The 19,574-nt window shown below is 42.6% G+C and overlaps 1 protein-coding gene across 6 annotated transcripts in view; it reads right to left on the bottom strand.

Annotated features, from left to right (window-relative positions):
- Nucleotides 1-19,574, bottom strand: part of FARS2 (phenylalanyl-tRNA synthetase 2, mitochondrial) — a 433,719-nt gene that overhangs the window by 399,465 nt on the left and 14,680 nt on the right. For 2 of the 6 annotated variants that reach the window (XM_019490472.2, XM_059724361.1), the window contains exon 3: nt 2,825-2,859. The exons of the other annotated variants lie outside the window; for them this stretch is intronic. Coding sequence is in view for 1 of the 2 variants with exons in the window: in XM_059724361.1 (XP_059580344.1) it covers nt 2,825-2,859 (35 nt within the window). In the remaining variant the exon portion in view is untranslated. The remainder of the gene's footprint in view (nt 1-2,824; nt 2,860-19,574) is intronic. 6 annotated transcript variants of the gene reach the window in all.

The raw sequence follows: 19,574 nt of genomic DNA, 5'->3' as shown, positions 1-19,574 counted from the left end.
ACAAAACTGTTATGACAGATCACACTTCTGATTATAAAGAAAGCACCTGAAAATATTCAATGAACAACATCTCTGAACTGTTAAATAATTCATGTTGGCTGTTTGAGTCATAAATATGAGTATTTTGTAAATAACAACATAAATTTTGTGTTTTAGTGTTTAAAGATTTCTTTATGAGGGAGATGATGATTTAAACGGAATTTTAGCCATATTGGGTGGGTGAGAGGAAAGCACTGGTCCCGATTTGGAATTATTTCAGTTCTCATTTCACTCCCCATCAGTGAATGTGTGATATATGAGTGGCTATTCAAGAGTCACCATTTCACCATTAGGAATAACTATTAATTTTTTCTAAGAAAAGGTGATAACTGGGCATCTCCCAGGGCTTCTCTTCCAATTAGCATATATTGTTTTACAGAAATATCTTCCAATCCATTTTAAAGCCTGATAAACACAAATTAGTAAATAGTCTTGGATGACCTTCTTTGTGTACTAGATGTCAGGACATCTTCCCAGAATTACATTATGAGATGTATTAGCTGCTTTTCAGTCTATTGATTTATACTATTAGAGATGAAGGGGGTCTATTTCCAAGGCTAGGGACAGAAGTTACATATAAACCAGTTTAAGGGATCAAAACTGATGTAAACCTCTAACAAAACAGAAGCTCAGTACACATAAACCAGTTTCAAAATGCTTGAAACTGGTTTAACATAAACCTGGCTGAATGCAGTATTGGACTTAACTGATTTGACTTAAACTGGTTTATGAAACTTCTGTCCCAGACCCTTTTCTGGGTCAAGGCTGGACTGCCTGCTCCAGAGAGCAGGGCTGGCCCCTCCCCTATTCCCAAGCTGGAGCAGCACGGGCTGGCTGACAAGGGGATGGGGGAGGCAAGCCCTGCTGGGGATAAAGCCCAGTCTATGGCGGGGGGAGGGGGGGACACTACCTCTCCCCCCCAGGCAAACCCCAGCTGGGGCCTGGGGCCAGGGAGGAGGGTTAAACACCCCTGCCCCTGCTCAAACTTACTGCTGGCTGCAACTGTGGACTACAAATTCCAGAGGCACATGGAAGCAGGAAGAGGACGTGATGAGCAACCCTGAAGAGTCCTGGTGCTGTAATTCTGGACTGCAAATCCCAGAGACCTTGGGGGCAGCAGGAAGAGGAAGTGAACACACAACCAGAAAGCCATGCTCCACTGCAAGCATGTGGCTGCATTTCCTGAATCAAAGGTAAATATCTGATCACTTCGGTTTCAATTTAACCTGTGCAGTTTAGACTAACCTGCAAAGACTAAATCGATTCAGCCTCGGGCTTTTTGACTATCTGTACCTAGCCCAAAAGTTTTCTTTCATTCACTCTGCAATGGCTCCATCCAGTGGTATCACTTAATATTACTCATCAGCCCCAAGTGTTTGCCCTTGCAGATATTGGTAATAGTTGCTTAATAAGCTTTTGAGGCCACTCAATTAACTAACCAGGTAACATAGTGCAAGTTATAGACAATCTGCTTAAATCCATACACCAGCACCTCACCTGGAGGAAAAGAACAGGTAGAAACTATGGAATAACAAAACTATTTGATAGAGCTTATGCCTGTTTGATGACACCCATATTAGTGGCCCTTAAGGGTCCCTCTACATGTGCAGATAAAGGCACTATGGGATCCAATATACAGTTCAAACAATCACGCCTCCTGCTATACTATTCATGGATTAGGGAGGGGTTCCACCCCCCTCCTTGATAACAGAACATTTGTCACCCCATCAGAAAACAAATAGCCTCTCTCATTAGTTCAAACTCTTCTTAAAAAAAGAAGAAACAGAGGGACATTACAGGCTGAGCTGTTGATTAGCTCCAAAAAGCCTTATCTGCCACAGCACAGACCATAGCCAGCTTGTGGTCTGATAGCTAATGCTGTGTGTCTGTGTAAGGCAGAGGGGATGGGGAATCCCTGCTTAGCAGCGAGTGGGGAGGGGAGGGGGAGAGCAGGAGGAAGCCAGGTAGACCCTGCTGTGCCTGCAAGTCTCTGCTGGAGCTGCAGCCAGGGAGTAGAGGGGAGGGGCCAGCCCTGCTATGGAGCAGAGAGCCCCATCCAGCCCAGAGAGCATGCCGGGATGCTGGGGGTGTCTGGTTTAACTTAAACCAGCAAGGGGTCTGGGACAGACTGCATAAACCGGTTTGAGCCAAATCATTTAAGTGTGATACTACGTTCAACCAGGTTTATCTCAAACTGGTTTCAGCCATTTTCAAACCAGTTTATGTACACTGAACATCTGTTTTGTTACAGGTTTAAACCAGTTTCTGATCACTTAAACTGGTTTATGTGTAATGCCTGTCCCTAGCCAAAAAGTCCTTCCTAATCTCCAACCTAAACTATATCAAATCTTTTCACCAAACCAACTCTCTTCCTAACAAAAGATTTAATTAACACCTACAAACATGACCCAGGTTATTTCAACTCATAGGGATATGAATTTGCCACCATCATGGTTAGAAAAGAGGCACGCATCTGAATTTCTGTTCAGCACAGCAACAGATGGGCACCACCTCCAGGTTTGAGAACTGCAACTCACTATATTTCAGAATGAAGTTCCACCTCCCCACCGCCCTCCAACATCTCAATCAGTATAAAAAGTAGCAGCCCATTTGTTTAACACCACCAGTCATCTGAACACAACACTAAAATTCTTCATTTTGGCAGCTGGTCATACCTAGTCGGGAGAGTGACTCTTACGCAGTGACCCTGGACTCTCATGATAATCCCAGCATACTGGAAAAATAAAACTAGGGCAAATTTTATGTTTGAAGACAGAAGTCTCACCTGAAGTAGACCAAGGAGAAAAGTGTAGCTTTCACCTGCAAAATATAAGAATGTTCATGGAGCTATTTTCTCAGCTAATGCAAACTTCATTTCTTCAGCTAAAAGCTTTGCCCTCAGCCAGTTCTTCTCAGAAAGACACACAGCAAATCCACTCGTTCACACACTACTGCGCTGAACAAAGCCTATGAACAAATTAAGCTGCAACTACAATGGGCAGGAAGAGAAGAAAAAAGGGGACAGAAAGAGATTTGTTTCTAAATATTTTAAATGCACTCAGGGGCACATGCAGACACTGCTACCTTAAATAGTGAGAAGTGTCCTAAATTGGCTTATTTCTTATAAGACTCTCTTCAGTTTTTCTTTTTATTGGATTAGTACAAAATTTGTTATTTTAAAAGCACCTTCATTTTCCTGTTTGTGTCTAACTGATAAGCGGCAGCTGTACTGGGCAAATCTAAGAGGTAAACAGGGATGGATTTCTGCTGCAGTTAGTTCACGCAAAAAAGAAAACAAGAAAATGCTAAAATAACGTTCTACTTTTGACACTAAACAGATTCAACAGATTCTTAAAAATCAAAGGCATACCATTTTAGTTCTTAGGTCTTTGTGGTATATTGATTTCTTTTAGTCCTTGATTTGCATCTGTGAATGCCTATCATACTGGCACACAAGAAAGTAACACTCATGGGGCAGTTAAACTACAACACGAATGCAATCTTCCAGTTAAAGATGAAGCCTTTAAATCTCTAGAGGATTTTTTAAAACAGAGCAGTAACATACAAGTTTATGTCAGAGGAAAAGCCAACAAGCTTGTGTGAATTTCTGTTAAAGTTGTAGAGATGTTTTCTTGATTCCTAAACACATGTAAATGTGTCACTTTTGGATTTATTGGTTAAGCAGAACAATCTATCTGCTGGCTTCTTTTAGTAACGGTGGACTACAATCCTTATGAAATCAAATATTTGTTGATACGTTCTGAGAGTATGGAAAAATATCTTCCGTTTCAAAACTGATTTTGCATATATCCTACTTTTCTAAAACTCCTTGAAAGACCATGTGTGCAATTTTTTATTATGAAGCATGCATTTTTCAGTTCTTTTAAAATATTTCAAACAAAACCATTTTTCCCCCAACTTGATGTGACTTGTGTTCCAGGACAAGCTGTCTTTGACAATCACTGTTCCAGAATCAGCCTAAACGATGCTGTGTATTTTAGTTCTGAACAAGCAAAGGGAGTTGAACAATCCAAGATATTTTAGTTAAAATTGTTCAAAATTTAGCTTGAAGAACTGGATGGGCACCTGATAAAATCTATCACAATCATGAAAGAGAATACTAAAACGCACAGTTATTCAGTTCCCTGCATTCCTGCCTTCTATAAATTGACAGAAAATCTTAACACTACATTTCTCTCAAGTAGTTTTTACTTCTGCAACTGCCACTCACAGAGCAAATGGCCATAAACTTCCGTGATCTTAGCAAAATCACTGGCGTTCATATTCTATCTAGACAAATATACATGTCAGCAAACATAACTCCTGAACTGGATGCAAATAGATTATTCACTGGCATTAGGAGGTACTGCATGCTGCCTCTTTGCATTGATCTTTATGACCACTGTATGGATACTTCTAATTTCTATTAGTGCTACCATTTCCTTTAGAAGCTGGGCATTTCTTTGGCAGTATAAACATGTGGTCTTATTGTACACTGGTGTCTCGCAGGTAGGACTTTCTTTCCAAGTTCCAACCATTCATTTGCTTTTGGAGTAAAATGGTAAATTGGGCCTTCTCCTGCTCCAGTGAATAGCAAAACTCCTACGTTAGGGACAGACATTCAAAAAGCCAGATCCTGAATTGATTCAGTTTTTGCAGGTTAGTCTAGTCAAACCTTCTTAGACTGAACCAATCTGCAAGTGCACAGACATTCCCTCTGGACTGAGGAAATACAGGTACATGCCTGCAGCTGCTCAGGTCAGGAACCAGGAGGCACTAGAGTGTGCTCTTAGCTGCAGGAAAGCTGTGCTGAGGAGGTTGGGGGGGTGGGAGGGGCTGGCCAGCCCCAGCTGTAGTCTGAAGTGAACTGGCCAGGGAGGGGCTTTAATTCCACCTCCCATCCCACTGGCAAGGACCCCAGCCAGAGTCCACCTGGTACTCCCCCTTCGCCACTGCAGCAGCAGGAGCAGGGGCGCAGCTAGAGGCCAGCTGGCATGGCCCCCCAAGGCAGAGGGGGCAGGGAGGGGGTTTATTCCCCCCTCTGCCCCCAAGAAACCACAGTGGGTCCTGCCAGCCCTGACTGCCGCCGTCATTGATAACTCTGTGTGGGATGAGCAGTGGAATAAGCCCACACCCTGCCTCCTCCACCAGATGACAGATGGAGGGGGGAAATAAACCCCCTCCATGCCCTGGTGCCTAAAGGGGCTGAGGAAAGCCTCTGGCCACGCCCTCATCTGTGCCTCTGCAGCAGCAAGAAGGAAGCACCAGGCAAACCCTGGCTCAAGTCCATGTTGATGGGACAGGGAGTGGGGAATTAAACTCCTTCCCTGGACAGTTCACTTCAGCCTACTGCCAGGGCTGGCCACTCCCCCACCGCTGCAGCAGCAAGTGGAAAAATGCCTGGCAGGTCCATGCCTGTGGGACAGAGGAGGGAGAGGGGAATAAACTCTTCCCTGACCCCTTCACCTGAGCGGGCCCATCATCTGACTGTGCCCTTTCCCCTGCCTGCCCCTGCTCCAGCTAGCGAGCAGAGGGGCAGGGCCAGCCCTGCTCTCTGGAGCAAACAGCACAGCCCAGGGCTCCAGAGCATGCTGGGATGCTGGGGGACTCAGACTTAAAACAGGAAGGGGTCTGGGGCGGACATTTCATAAACCTGTTTGAGCTCAATCAATTAAGTCTGATACTGTATTCAACCAGGTTTATCTCAAACTGGTTTCAGCCATTTTGAAACTGGTTCATGTGCACTGAACTTACGTTCAGGTTTAAACCAGTTTCTGCTCACTTAAACTGGTTTATATGTCCTTAGCCCCATTGTCTTCAGTTATGATGATCAAGTCCTGAGTAAGTTGTACTCAGAGTGTGCCTTCATCCGTTACCCAGGAATATGTATTGACACTATAGAATGAGAAGGCAGCAGAGGCAGGCAGATGTAATTAATTAAATCAGTAAGGGTCAACCTTTAGTAGCAGGCATGCCACAAATTATCCCTACACCCGCCCCAAGTGCCATTCAAATCCCTTTCCCCTGACCCATCTTCTGCTCTGCTTTCTGCTCCCTTCCATATGCTCAAGACCTGATCTGCTGCTCTGCTTTCTGCTTCCTTCCCCATCTACTGATATACTTCCTGTCCCCTCCCCAATCTGCCATGTGCCACACAGAGGCTGCCTATGCCACTTCTGGCCACCCCTAAATTAAATATTTCAAGCAACCTATCTACAAGAGGTACTTATTGGGAATATTTTCTCCAAGACAAACTTTAACAAAAAAGAAAGAAAAAAAGAGAACATATCACAAGTTTTCTACATTTTGTTAAAATTTTAATTCAAAAGCCCAATGTGGTACATAGGACTTTTCTGAAAAAGTTTATGCTCTAATTAATTCAGTTGAGTAATAACAATAAATATTAAATTATTACAGAGTGCTTCTTATCCATCCCAAAACAGTCTAAAAAGGTTAGTATCAACGGGGAGGCTAAGAGGAATGAGGAAGCATGATTTTTCAGAAGCCCAAAGGTCAAGTAGATGCCCAATTTCTATCCAAATAAATTAGGCATCTAATTTCCACCTCTGCCTTTGAAAATATCCACCTATAGCAGAGGCATAACAAGCAACTTCTGCCTCATTGGCAGCAGCAGCTGGGTTGGCAGCAGTAAAAGCAGCCACCAGTCTTGTGCTCCCTCTAAAACGGGTGACCTGGGCTGATGCCCCACTCACCCACCCTCAGATATGCTACTTCTCCTTAGCAGTATGCTACACATAGGGAAAAGAAGCAAGGAATCATCAGGCAACCTGCCAAGGTAGCACAGCAGATTAGAGACAGAGCCAGGGACAGAACAGATATCTCCTAACTTGGCACTGTACTGCCCTATTTGACTATGCTGCTTCAAAGTAGATAGGTAGATAGGAATTTCTAGCCAAACTAAACTGCGCTGGCATAATTTATCCCTGAAGGAAACATTCTTTTTAATCTGGAAGAAAAAGCAATCCAAATGGCCATTACCTAGAATTCCAGTAAATTAAATAACCATCAAATTAAATAATATAATAGCCGGGTTTAGGATTACTCCCATTTCATACCAAAGCCCTATGCTCAGTTCATACTCTTCAGTTCTCTGATTTCTCTACTCCATGCCACTAAGAAATTGAATTTTTCCTCTTAAGAAGCTGTTAGTTTGTATTGAGAAATAAAGTGAGAAAAATCATTTATCTACCTTGGCCTTCTCCCAAATACAACTAAAACAACTAGAACCAATCCACACTAATGAGTCAGAAATTAGAGAAAGAAATCACCAATTAGGTTCATGTAGTCTATCCTCCTCGCCAGCCCTGGATCATTCCTTAATGCATATGAATTATTTTTTTTAACAGTCACACACGTCCCCAGATATTGCTGTAAATGATAGACATTCACATGTCATAGAGTTTGTGTGTATGTGTATTTTGAAAGGTAATGTTTGCCTTAGAAGCAGCATATGGTCTGTGCTATGTGACAGTTAGAATGCTTTAAAAAAAAACAAAAAACACCAACTAGCAGAGAAAATATCCAAATAAAATTTGAGCATCTTGTTGGTACAAAATGCAATGCCATCACAGGACTGCAGCAACTCAAATTCCCTTTTGGAAAAGAAAAAACCATAATGAAGCCACTTCTTTTGGATGATGTCCACCTATTATTTTGAGCTTTGATTTTGTCAAGAGGCAGATAAGCAACTAAGATACATCCATTTAGACTTCAGAAATACGGATCTATTGCCCTGAAAAACAGTGAGGCACACATTATAAAACATAGAAATGAAAGGATAAGAGAGATTTTTTTATGACCACCCTCATAGGCAATGAATTGAGAAAACATGCTAACTAACATGTCTGCTTCCCCTTGGCACTTAACACCAGCACTACAATTTGTTCCACCAGTGAATAAGAAACTTATTACCTGTCCTAGATTGTGAACTATTAGATTATAAATTTCCAGCGTCAAAACTATCTCTACCTATGCTTGTGTAGGACATGGGGTAGGGGTTTCCAAATGGCTTCTAGTTCTAGCTAAGCCAAATACTCATTTAAATTAATTCCTGTTGGATTCATGGTCCCACACAGAATCACAATGCAGAATTTGAGAATTGCTTATCCCTCATCCCGAATTCAGCAGCAAGAAAAGAAGGGTACTAGCAGTAGCAGCACTCAGTCCTTGTTCCAGAGCTCAGGGGCTGAGTGCCACCCCAACTGGTCCTCTCTTCCCCTGTACTGTATTCCAAAGGGGGGAAGAGGAGTAGGAAAAGGTTGGATATAACAGAGCTCACTCCCAGGTTCTGGAGCTACATGAAAGCAGGGGCTCCAGCCAGAACCCCACTGATCAGCTGGTGAGCTCAGAGCACATGTGGAACTATAGAGCTGCACTGACATGCCAGTGAGCTCAGAGATCTCATTGTGCATGTGGCACATAGCCGAAGTGGTTTGTAACCACACAGTCTACCCTCTGCCCCACTTCAATCTATCCGTAGTGGATATTTTGTACATATGTACACATTTCTACATGTGATTTACTATTCTCCTTGGTCAACTTTTGGTCAGCAAGCAATGCAAAACAAAATGCATAATACAATAACCAACATTTCAATTAAGGTCCAGCATTATTAGAGGTGAACTTGGGTATTTCCACTTATAACATAATAGCAAAGAAATATAAATATGGTGCATGAAAAAGTGACCTTTATTCAACTTAGAGACACTTATCTTCACCTTAAGGTGGGACATCAGAAAATGAACTTTCCAGCATTGCAAAAGCTTTCCTCAATTTAAATAATTAGTATAAGGACTCAGAAGCATCACTCTTCATTTTCAGATTTTAACTAAATTAAATGGCAGGTCATTTTTAAATCAAAATATAGCAAACTTCTATAAAAAGCAGACATTTCACATCTGCCTGACTCCACTAAGAGCTGTGCCAGGAAGGGTGAAGTGCATTCTGGAAAGGCACTAGCTTTCAAAGAGACCTCAGGAGATGGCAGAAGCGGTGGGCACAAATATAAACATTCTGCCATCTGCCAAGAGACAGCAGAGGTCTTCTTTTGATCAATAGGAGGTATTATTCTGCCAGCAGAAGGAAGAGGTTCTGTTGCTAAACGGGAGCTCAGAATGAAGACACATTCATAATTTTCCCAACAGATCCTAAATTCTGCCAGCAAAATAATGTGGTAGAAACCAAGCCCACTGGGCATAACCAGCACCTAATCACATCAATAGAAAGTCTCCTGTTGACTCGAATGGGTGTTGGAATGGACCTTCAGAGTCAAATCTCCGTTAGAGAATTCAGGAGTACACACCATCTTTTAGCAAACATCAGGCAGGCAATGTTAAACCCACTTTGGACCTCTCCCTCTACAGAGGCTCCTCAGACATCTCAAAGGAATTGGAAATGGTTGTGCAGTTGCAATGAGAGATATAGGATCATAGTGTCTGTCTAACACGCTCTTGAAAATTTCCAGGGATGGAGATTCCACAACTTCTCTAGGCGGCCTGTTCCAATGCTCGATCACCTTCACAGACAAAGTTCTTCCTATTCTCCAATCTCAATTTCCTCTGCTGCAGCTTGAAGCCTCTGTTCCTAGTCCTGTCCCCCACAGTCACAAAGAAAAGCTCAACTCTATCCCCTCTGTGATCACCATTCAGTTATTTGAAGATTGCTAAAAAAATCCCCCCCACCACCAAGTCTTTTCTTCTCCAGACTAAATAACCCATGTTCTTTCAGTCCTTCCTCGTAAGTCATGTTTCCCAGTCATTTTTGTCATTTGCTTCTGGACTCTTTCTAATCTGTCCACATCCTTCTTGAAGTGTGGGGACCAAAACTGGACACAGTACCCCTGGTGAGGCCTCAACAGTGCTTAACAGATAGGCTAGGCAGGATTCGATTTTTATTAGTAAACCCTGATAAATGTTGATTTTACAGACTGACAAAAAATATATTTCCATCGCTAATTATCAACATTTATTGAAAGGGGACATAAGAAAAATGATGGCTGAAAACTTATTACAGTTCATTAATGTGTATAAAACATAATGAGTGGAGCAAGTATTTAGATCTCTGGCTAGAAAAGCCTGCTTTAGGGCGGAGCTGTGAATAATTTACACTGCGCATCATTCAAATGTACAGTGCATTACGGTTACAGTTGACAAAGCTCATATATCATACATAGTTATATTTGTCACAGCGGGCAATTAAACTGCACTATAATAATAATATTAATAATACAATATAATAGAGGCTTTTTTGGTCTCATTTTAATAATGGGTCACAAAAGAAAATCTGTAGAGGAACACTGCAGTGAATACTCTGACCTAGAATTAAGAATAGTTAAAAAGACTGGCAAGGGAAATGAGGAGATTTTGTACTGCACAGTTTGTAAGACAGAAGTCACCCGACAGGCATATCACATTACTGAACATTTGAATAGTAAGACTCATTTGAAATTAAAAGAAAGTAAAAAATGGACAACAGGCTATGATGGAAGCCTGCTTGGGAAGAATGAGACAGCAGAAGGAAGAAGCAGTGGATTTTCCTCACAATCTGGTATGTGTGTTGTGCTTTGAGGCTATTCCAAAGAATGTGGCCTAGGGCTCAAGCTATTTATTTGTTCTGCTTCACAAATATGCACCAGCATCTTGCACTTGCCCAGAATGTCATTGGCTGGAAGAAAAATACTTGCCTGAACTTTTCGCCCACCACCAAGTAGCAATTAAGGAACTTTTGAGTGGTGAGAAATTGATGAAACACCCAAGCCTGCAGGACAGCCAGCAATTAACGCCCTTGCAGTGTTCTACAGTGATAAAAATAAGTCTGTAAATAAAATTCTATTAAAATACTCTGTTGTTGTTCAGTGCAACACAGGGGTCATGTCAGTTTGGATTCAAGATGTGTTGAGAGAGTACAGCCTAACATGGGAAAATTGTGTGTCAATCAAGAGTGATTCCACAATGTACATACAAGACCTAATGAAGGATCTGAAAGAAATGCATCCACATCTGCTGCACATTCCATGTATAGCTCATCTTCTGCATGTGGCCATTGATTGTGCATGAAAACCAGATGAGTTCCGTGACATCAACGAATCTGCAGTACATTTTCCAGCGATATCTAAACATGTCAACAAGCAAAGGTGGTGAGTATTTTTTAAATTCTGTGCTAGCAAAAGTCCATCAGATTTTTGGGTGCCAGCCCCTGACCCACCAACTGTGTCATGCAATCTCGTTGGTTTTCCTGGCTTGCACCAGCAAAATACATTCATGCACATTGGAACAGTGTGACCTACTTTGTTACTAAAGAACTAGATGCAGTCACTTTAAAAAAACAAAACAATGAAACTACAGAGGATGGACAAGGATGATTGAAGTCAGCAAGAACTGTGCTGCAAGTTACCATTTGTTTGGTATTTTTTGGGGAAATCTACGCTGTTCATTTGCAAATGCAAACAAATGTACCCCGATACATCACACTGACACTGCTTAACTGCGATCTATAAGTTGCCGTTGATGTAAATAATGCTGTGAAGAAGTGGAACTCAGGGGAATGGACTCTAAATGCCAGCCCTTTCATCCGCAATACATGCTTGTGCTTCAGAATTTCAAAGCAAACTGAAGGCAACCATATCCTGCAATGTACCAGATTGGACTGGAATCTGTCTTTGCCAACTGTAAAATGTTTGACCCATTTATCAAGGCTCAGATGTCATACAATTACAGCAACTACAAAAATATGCTGTGTATTATTACTACATTCACTTGCAAGGCAGAGGAGTTCAAGCACAACGTTGACTTGTACGTGGCATGTGAAATGCCCTGTGATAGCAACATAACAGCATTTGATTACTGGAAAAGTGAAACCCAGTCACTGCCTGTTATGTCCGGTGTTGCATTACATGCACTCACAGTGCCACTAACTTCAGTGTCTATGGAAAGACCATTCAGTTTGTTCAGAAAAGTTCAAGACAAGCATCGCATGCACCTCTCTCTGAAGACCAGCTTGGACAGCTCAACATTTTGTACTACAATAAAGACAAACTCAAATTTGGAGAACTTTCAACATCTGGATTAGTTTAATGGAGTTAGCAAATGATGAATTCCAAAAACTAACAAAAGAAAAGATTTTTTTTTACTTATTTTTAATTTTTTCTTTTTTTTTAAAACAAATGTATTACCAAATGAAAAAAAAAATGATTTAAAGCAGGTATGGTTTATTGATTTTTATTGATTTATTGATTTCTGGATATTTACTTTTTATATTTTGACATATGATTTTATAAAGCTTTTAACAGTATACTGTAATTAAAAATTGCCTTCCCTCCACACCCCTAATTTTGCACAATCCTGAATAAATTTAATTGATAAAAATTGAAATAAATGCTTAAAAATAAACATCAATATTATCCATCAAAATTATTTTAAAAATAAACTCGAATTCTGCCACATCTATGAATAGAGCAGAAAGATCACTTCCATTGATTTGCAAGAGACACTCCTTTTAATACAACCCAGTACGATGTTGGCTCTTTTTTTTCTAATTTGCAACCAGAGCACACTGTTGACTTATATTCAGCATATGGTCCACTTTAACCCACAGGTCCTTCTCTGCAGTACTGCAACCTAGCATGTCACATTTGTGCACATAATTATTCTATCCCAAGTGCAGGACTTTGCACTTGTCTCTACTGAATTTCATCTGGTTGACTTTGCATGCTTTCTCCAATTTATCCAGGTCATTCTGGATCTTAGCCTTACCCTCCAAAGTGTTTATGTGGCTAAAAAGGCAAGGGCTTGCACAGCAGCAGCTGTTTCTGAAGGTGCCTGTCTTCATACTAGAGTGCAATCCATTAACTACAAATTCCCCAAATCCTAAGTGTTAGAAACTGAAACGACTTCAAAACACAACTTCCCTCAACTCCTGCAAAGAGAAGGCTCCTAGAAAACGCTGACAAAACTTTTCCTCATTCTTTTCCTACTTGCCCTCTCCTCTACAGGAGGTGCTACAGCCCCATATTTAGGTCTTATTTAATTTAATATTGCTCAAACCAGGTTTTAAAAACACCATTTTTAAATACAGCTTCTGGCCCAAAATCAACGTGGCCATAGAACAATAGATAAATTTGTTCTAACTGCAGATAGGTTTCATACCGTTGCTTATAAAATGTGAATTGTTTCCTCTAATTTATCCAGTTGTGATGGTTCCTATACTGTAACTCTGTGCAATTCATGCAGCAATTTTCCCCTCCACTTAATAAAAACTCATAGAGCTGAAAATGCTTACAGTGGTACCTAGATCTCAAGCTAAACAAAATATCTGCTCTTAGCTTTAAAATTATATTTACTTTGACATTTTATCTTTCCATAATGCAAGAGGGCTTCAATTTCTTGGTATAATTCTCCACTTTCCATGCCCCTTTTCTGTTGACTCAGAATCTGTTGGTTAGCAGTTCTCTATAATAAGATAGGCATTTCTTTTCCCATCAACACGGTAGTAATTTAAGCATTTGCTGCCCATTACTGCTAATGGGAGTTAAAAATATAAAGACCCCATAATTCCACCCCCACCCCCCAAATGATCCAATGATTTAGATCAATGTCCCAATAATATTGTGCATGCATAACATATGGAGAAAAATGGGATGTTTAGGGAAAATCTAATGTAATTCACATTCCATCCCAAACTTCATGGGACACTAACCATGCAGATAAAATGCCTTTACAGGGAATATATATTAATGCACAGAGCAATATTCAACAGGACAGTATAAGAGAGAAGCAAGCAGGTTTTCCAAATAAGAGTTCATTCTACCCCCTTCCACCAATATGAAAAGTTGGAAGCAAATGAACAGTAAAGATTCACAAACAGTGAAATGGCTCTGTCAGCAAGTCTCAAGCAATCAACATATCTGTCTCAATAAAGTCAGTTGTATGGCAATATGAAATTTTAGAAAGGAAAATAAAAACAAAATGAGATTCCTCAGCTGAACATTTCCAGTTTGGTTTCCTTTATTTCACTCTTTAGTAAACTTTTTTTACCATATTTCTTAACTAGTCAGTTCTTATTTCATATTTCTTCATCCTGCAGCTCCCAAAAGATGGATCAAAGTTGTGCTTTTTACAGAACCCCAGTGACATTAACCAGCCTCTCTACTGACTCACCAGTCTGCTGCCATGTAACTTACAGGATCCAGTCCCTAGGTTGCCTTTTTAGAAAATCAAATGCTTAGGATAACTCAAGTACAAGTTTTTCCTAGGCAGTCCTAGGCATAAGAAAAATCCACCAATTTCAATTAATAAGTTTCCTGATATTCATAGAGTCATAGAAAATTAGGGTTGGAAGGTACCTCAGGAAGTCATCTAATTCAACCCCCTGCTCAAAGCAGGGCCATCCCCAACTAGATCATCCTAGCCAATGCTTTGTCAGGCTGGGTCTTAAAAACCTCCAAAAATGGAGAGTCTACAACCTCTCTGGGTAACCTGTTCCAATGCTTTACTACTCTTGTCATGAAAAGGTTTTTCTTGCATCTAATCTAAGCTTCTCTTGCTGCAACTTGAGACCATTGTTCCTTGTTCTGCTCATCTGTCACCACTGAGAACAGTCTAGCTCAGAGGTAGACAACGTTTTTGGCCAGAGTGATGAAAAAGCTGCAATGTCTACCTTGTAACATGGTGGAATGCCAGCATGCCAGAAAAACAAAACCGGGGCAGGGAGTACATGGCAGGGCACACTGCATATTGATATAATTAATAATCATAATTGTTGCTTTTTATTTTTTACAGTAAATACTAGGCATTCTAAAAATTCTAAAACTGGTAACAATAAATAAAAATTCATATACTACCTTTGTTCTTGTGTATTCTTTTTTGTTAAGCATGTTGTAATGAGAGAGAGACAGAGACAGAGAGAAAGAGAGAAGAGAAAGAAAAAAGAAAAAGAGGAGAGCGGAAACAGACAAAAAACAAAAAAGGAGACAAGAGAGAAAAGGAAGAGAAAGAGGTAAAGAAAGCAAAAAGAAACAAAAGAGGAGAGAAAAATAGAAGAAATAGAAAAAAGGAGAGAGAAAACAGGAGAGAAAAGAGATTAGAGAGTAAAAGAGAAAGAAAAAAGGGAAAGTAAACAGAAAAGAAAAAGAGAAAAAAGAAGAGAAGAGAAAGAGGGGATAAAAAGAGGGGAGAGAAAAAAGAGCAAAAAAAAAAAAAGAGAGAAAAAGAAGACAAGAAAAAGGAGAGAGAGAGAAAAGGAGAAAAAGAGAAAGACATAGAAGAGAAAAAAAGGAGAGATAAAGAGGATGTGCCTTCGTTGCCAACGTCTCCCACCACTACCGGCTGCAGCTCACGCCTGCCCATCCAGGGCAGTGTCCAAGGCAGTGACACCCCAGCAGCAGCCATCAAGGCTGGGGGGGCTCATGCCATCCCAATGATCTCAGAGCGAGGTCTCAGGCAGACAGTCCCACATCCAACCTAGGCAGGGGCAGCACCAGGGTGCCAAGAACTTGGGACAGGATCTGGGCAGCACAGAGAAAAGCAGGTGCAGAGGCAGGCACCACGGGCAGGCTGGCCCATCTAGCCCCTTGGGAAGGCAGGCCCAGGCAGGAAGCGAGGGGTGCCCCAGGGCTCCGTGCGGCCACCCAGTGGCACCCAAGGTGGGGCCAACCTCAGGCTGTACAGCTCTGCAGGCATGGGGCACAACCACCCTGCCTCCTGGCCAGGGCAGGGCACTGGGTTTGGGGGGCTTCTGGCTTCATGCTCAGACTCCCTGCATGCTGGGCACAGCGCAAGCGGGACAGAGCTGCCCCTGCTGCAAGGGCCTAGCTACAGGAGCCCCCCAGGCCCCAGAAACAATCACCGTGGCTTCCTTGGCCTGCCCAGGCCCCAGCCTTGCCCACCTGCAGCTCCCTTCCAGGGGCTGGGGCCAGGGCACATGCTGCACAGGGCCGCTGAGCTGCAGGCTCGCAGCCAGCTCAGCTCTGAGTGCCAGGCCCTTACACCAGGGGTGGCTCTGCCCCACTTGCACTGTGCCCAGCACACAGGGAGGCTGCGGGAGCCCCCCCCAAGTCTGGCATCCTGCCCTGGCCAGGCAGCTGCGCCCCATACCTGCAGAACTGCGTGGGCCAGGCCAGGCCAGGCCGGGCCCCAACTCAGGTGCTGCTGAGCACCCCTGCCCACCTACCAGTCAGCCAGCTGCAGCCCAAGCCTGCAGAGCTGTGGGGCAGCCCCACTTTCTGCCCTCCCGATGGTATAGCCAGGCTGGCCTGCCCATGGCTCCTCCCTCTACACCTACTTCTCCCCACGCCCCCTGGACCCTGCCCCAAGCACCCGGCCTCGGTGCTCATCACCCCAGTGCTGCATCCACCCAGGTGGGATGGGGTATCCATCTGCCTGAGCCCCAGGCTCACCCACCCTCTGGGAACCTCCAGCTCAGAAGCCCTTCACAGCGCCTACCTACAGCTCCCCTCCAGGGACCAGCAGAACTCAGACAGCATCCATGCCTGCGTTCCCCTGCCCTCGCCCCTGGTGCCTGCCACAGTGCTCAGACCTATGGCTGCTCTGGAAAGTCCAGAGCAGCAAATTAAAAAAAAAAAAAAATTAAACAATTTCCTCACACGTCTCCTGGAAAAATGTCTCTGCATGCCACTAACTGGCACACATGCCAGGGGTTGCCTATCCCTGGTTTAGCTCCATCCTCTTTGGGACCTCCCTTCAGGTAGTTGAAGGTTGCTACTAAATCTCCCTAGGCTTCTCTTCTGCAGACCAAATAAGCCCTGTTCCCTCAGCCTCCCCTCATAAGTCACATGCCCCCACCCCTTAATCATTTTCATTGCCTTCCCTAGACTCTCTCCAATTCACCCACATCCTTTCTGTAGTGGGGAGCCCAAAATTGAACACAATACTCTAGATGTGGCCTCACCAGTGCCAAATAGAGGGGAAGTATCACTTGCCCTCAGTCTGCTGGCAACGCTCCTACTAACGCAGCCCAGTATGCTGTTAGCCTTCTTGGCAACAAGGGCACACTGTTGGCTCATATTCAGTTATTGTCCACTGTAACCCCCAGGTCCCTTTTTGCAGAGCTACTGCTTAGCCAGTCAGTTCCCAGCCTATACTGGTGCATGGGATTGTTCCATCCCAAGTGCAGGACTTTGCACTTCTCTTTATTGAACCTCATGAGATTTCTTTTGGTCTGATCCTCCAATTTGTCAAGTTTTCTCTGAATCCTAGCCCTACCCACCAGTATATCTACTACTTCCCCCAGCTTGGTGTCACCTGTAAATTTGTGAGGGTGGATTCCATCCCATTTTCCAGGTCATTGATGAAGATATTGAACAAAACCAGCCCCAGGACTGACCCCTGGGGCACTCCCCTTGAGACTGACTGGCAATTAGACATCAAGCCATTGTTTATTACCCTGTGAGCCCAACTATCTAGCCAGTTTTCTATCTACCTTACAGTGCATTTATCCAATCTGTGTCCTTAGTTTGCATGTGAGAATGTTGTTGGAGACCATATCAAAAGCCTTGCTAAAGTCAAGGTACATCAAGTCCACTGGTCTTCCCACATCCACAGAGCCAGTCATCTCATCATAGAAGACAGCCAGGTTGGTCAGGCATGACTTGCCCTTGGTGAATGCATGCCTTCTTCTCCTAATCACCTTCTCCTCCTCCAAGTGGTTAGAAATGTATTCCTTGAGAACATGATCCATGATTTTTGCAGGGACTGAGGTGAGGCTGACTGGTCTGCAGTTCCCTGGATCCTCTTTTTTCTCTTTCTTAAAGATGAGCACTATATTTGTCCTTTTCTAATCATCTAGGACCTCCCCTGACCATCACGAATTTTCAAAGATGATGGCTAGCAGCTCTGCAATTGCATCAGCCAACTCCCTCAGCACACTCAGGTGCATCACATCCGGCCCCATGGACTTGTACATGTTCAGTTTTTCTAAATAGCCCCTAACCTGTTCTTTCACCACTGTTGGCTTCTCACCAGATTATGCTGTCAGGTGGAGTAGTTTGGGACCTGACCTTGACTGTGAAGACTGACGTGGAAAAGGCACTGAGCACTTCAGCCTTTTCCATATCATTTGTCATGAGGTTGCCTCCCCCACTCAGTAAGAGGCCCAAACTTTCCCTCATCTTCCTTTTGTTGCTGACATACTTGTAGAAACCCTTCATGTCCCTTGCCAGTTGCAACTCCGATTGAGCTTTGGCCTTCCTGATTTCATCCCTGCATACCCGAGCAATATTTTTATACCCCTTCCTAGTAGTTTGTCCACGTTTCCACTTGTAAGCTTCCTTTCTGTGTTTTAGCTCACTGAAGAGTTCCCTGCTAAGCCAAGCTGGTCTTCCGCCATACTTGCTAGTCTTCCTGTGCAACTATAAACTTACAAGGATTAGAATAGCAGAGTTGTAACTATTTTGTACATATTCCCGAAATGTGTCACACTCAGTGTAAAATAAACTTCTGAATTATATTTCAGTCCTACCTAGGGAGGTTTAAAACTACAAGAAATAAGATTTTCTCAAAATGAGAAAGAACATCCAAGCAGAGGAAGGATTTTTAGGTAGTCTATAAAATTCTTCATATTAAAATTCTGTCTACACTTGTTAAAGATAGACGAAGTTGTAATATGTATAAATCTTACCTGTGTTGATGGGATCAGGTTTTGTTCTAATTACATGATACAACATGGTTCTGTCAAAGTTAAAGGGCTAAAATATAATGTGCTCAGAATTGTTGTGGTGCATTATAAGTGTGCAAGTGTCACAACATTATCATGGTAATACCACATTTAATCATGTGTGAATAATATTAAAAGGGTCCATTAATACCTTTTTTAGTTTTGCCAAAGAGTTTATGATTTGAGATCCCAATCAAATCAGGGAAAAGGTATTACAAATAGTACCAAAAGCTGTCTCTTCTTCTGGTCCTTCTGTCAGAGGGCTTAGAAAAGTCTGAGAGCACCATAACACAAACAACAACGGAAGTATCCTTCACCTTTGTTTTTACTGCTGGAAAAAAACAGATCTCACTCAGGAGCAGCAAGACTCCTCAATTCAGCAAGCTACAGCAGCTGCTAGTTTATAAATCTAGCCATATAGTGCTTTAGGACCAGGTACAGACGTTACACTTTTATTGGTGTACATGATCAGAAACCAGTCTATACCTGTAACAGAACAGAAGTTCAGTACACAAAGCTGGTCTATACCCATAACAGAAAAGAAGTTTGGCACACAGACTGGATTCTGCCATTTTTAAACTATTCTAAGATTTGCACCCCCTTCCCAAAGGGCAAATGTGAGTTCTGGTTGTAGAATGCTTCCTCATGCTGATGTGCTTTAATCCAGGTTCAGAGGAAGAACAACAGTGTAACAGGACTCAAAAGGGCTTTCAAAAAGCAACAGATTTTAATTACTGCATAGAACTCTTCTGTGGCCTCAGATGCCTGACATTAATATTTACTTCCAACGCCAGCCTTAGTGAAAAAGTATGTTGAACTCTACCCATGTTATCTTTAACCAACTACTG

Source organism: Alligator mississippiensis, chromosome 3 (genome assembly GCF_030867095.1).
Source record: "Alligator mississippiensis isolate rAllMis1 chromosome 3, rAllMis1, whole genome shotgun sequence".
Taxonomy (NCBI): Eukaryota; Metazoa; Chordata; order Crocodylia; family Alligatoridae; genus Alligator; species Alligator mississippiensis.
Note: the sequence above shows the minus strand (reverse complement) of the source record. Positions and strands in the feature narration are given on the sequence as shown.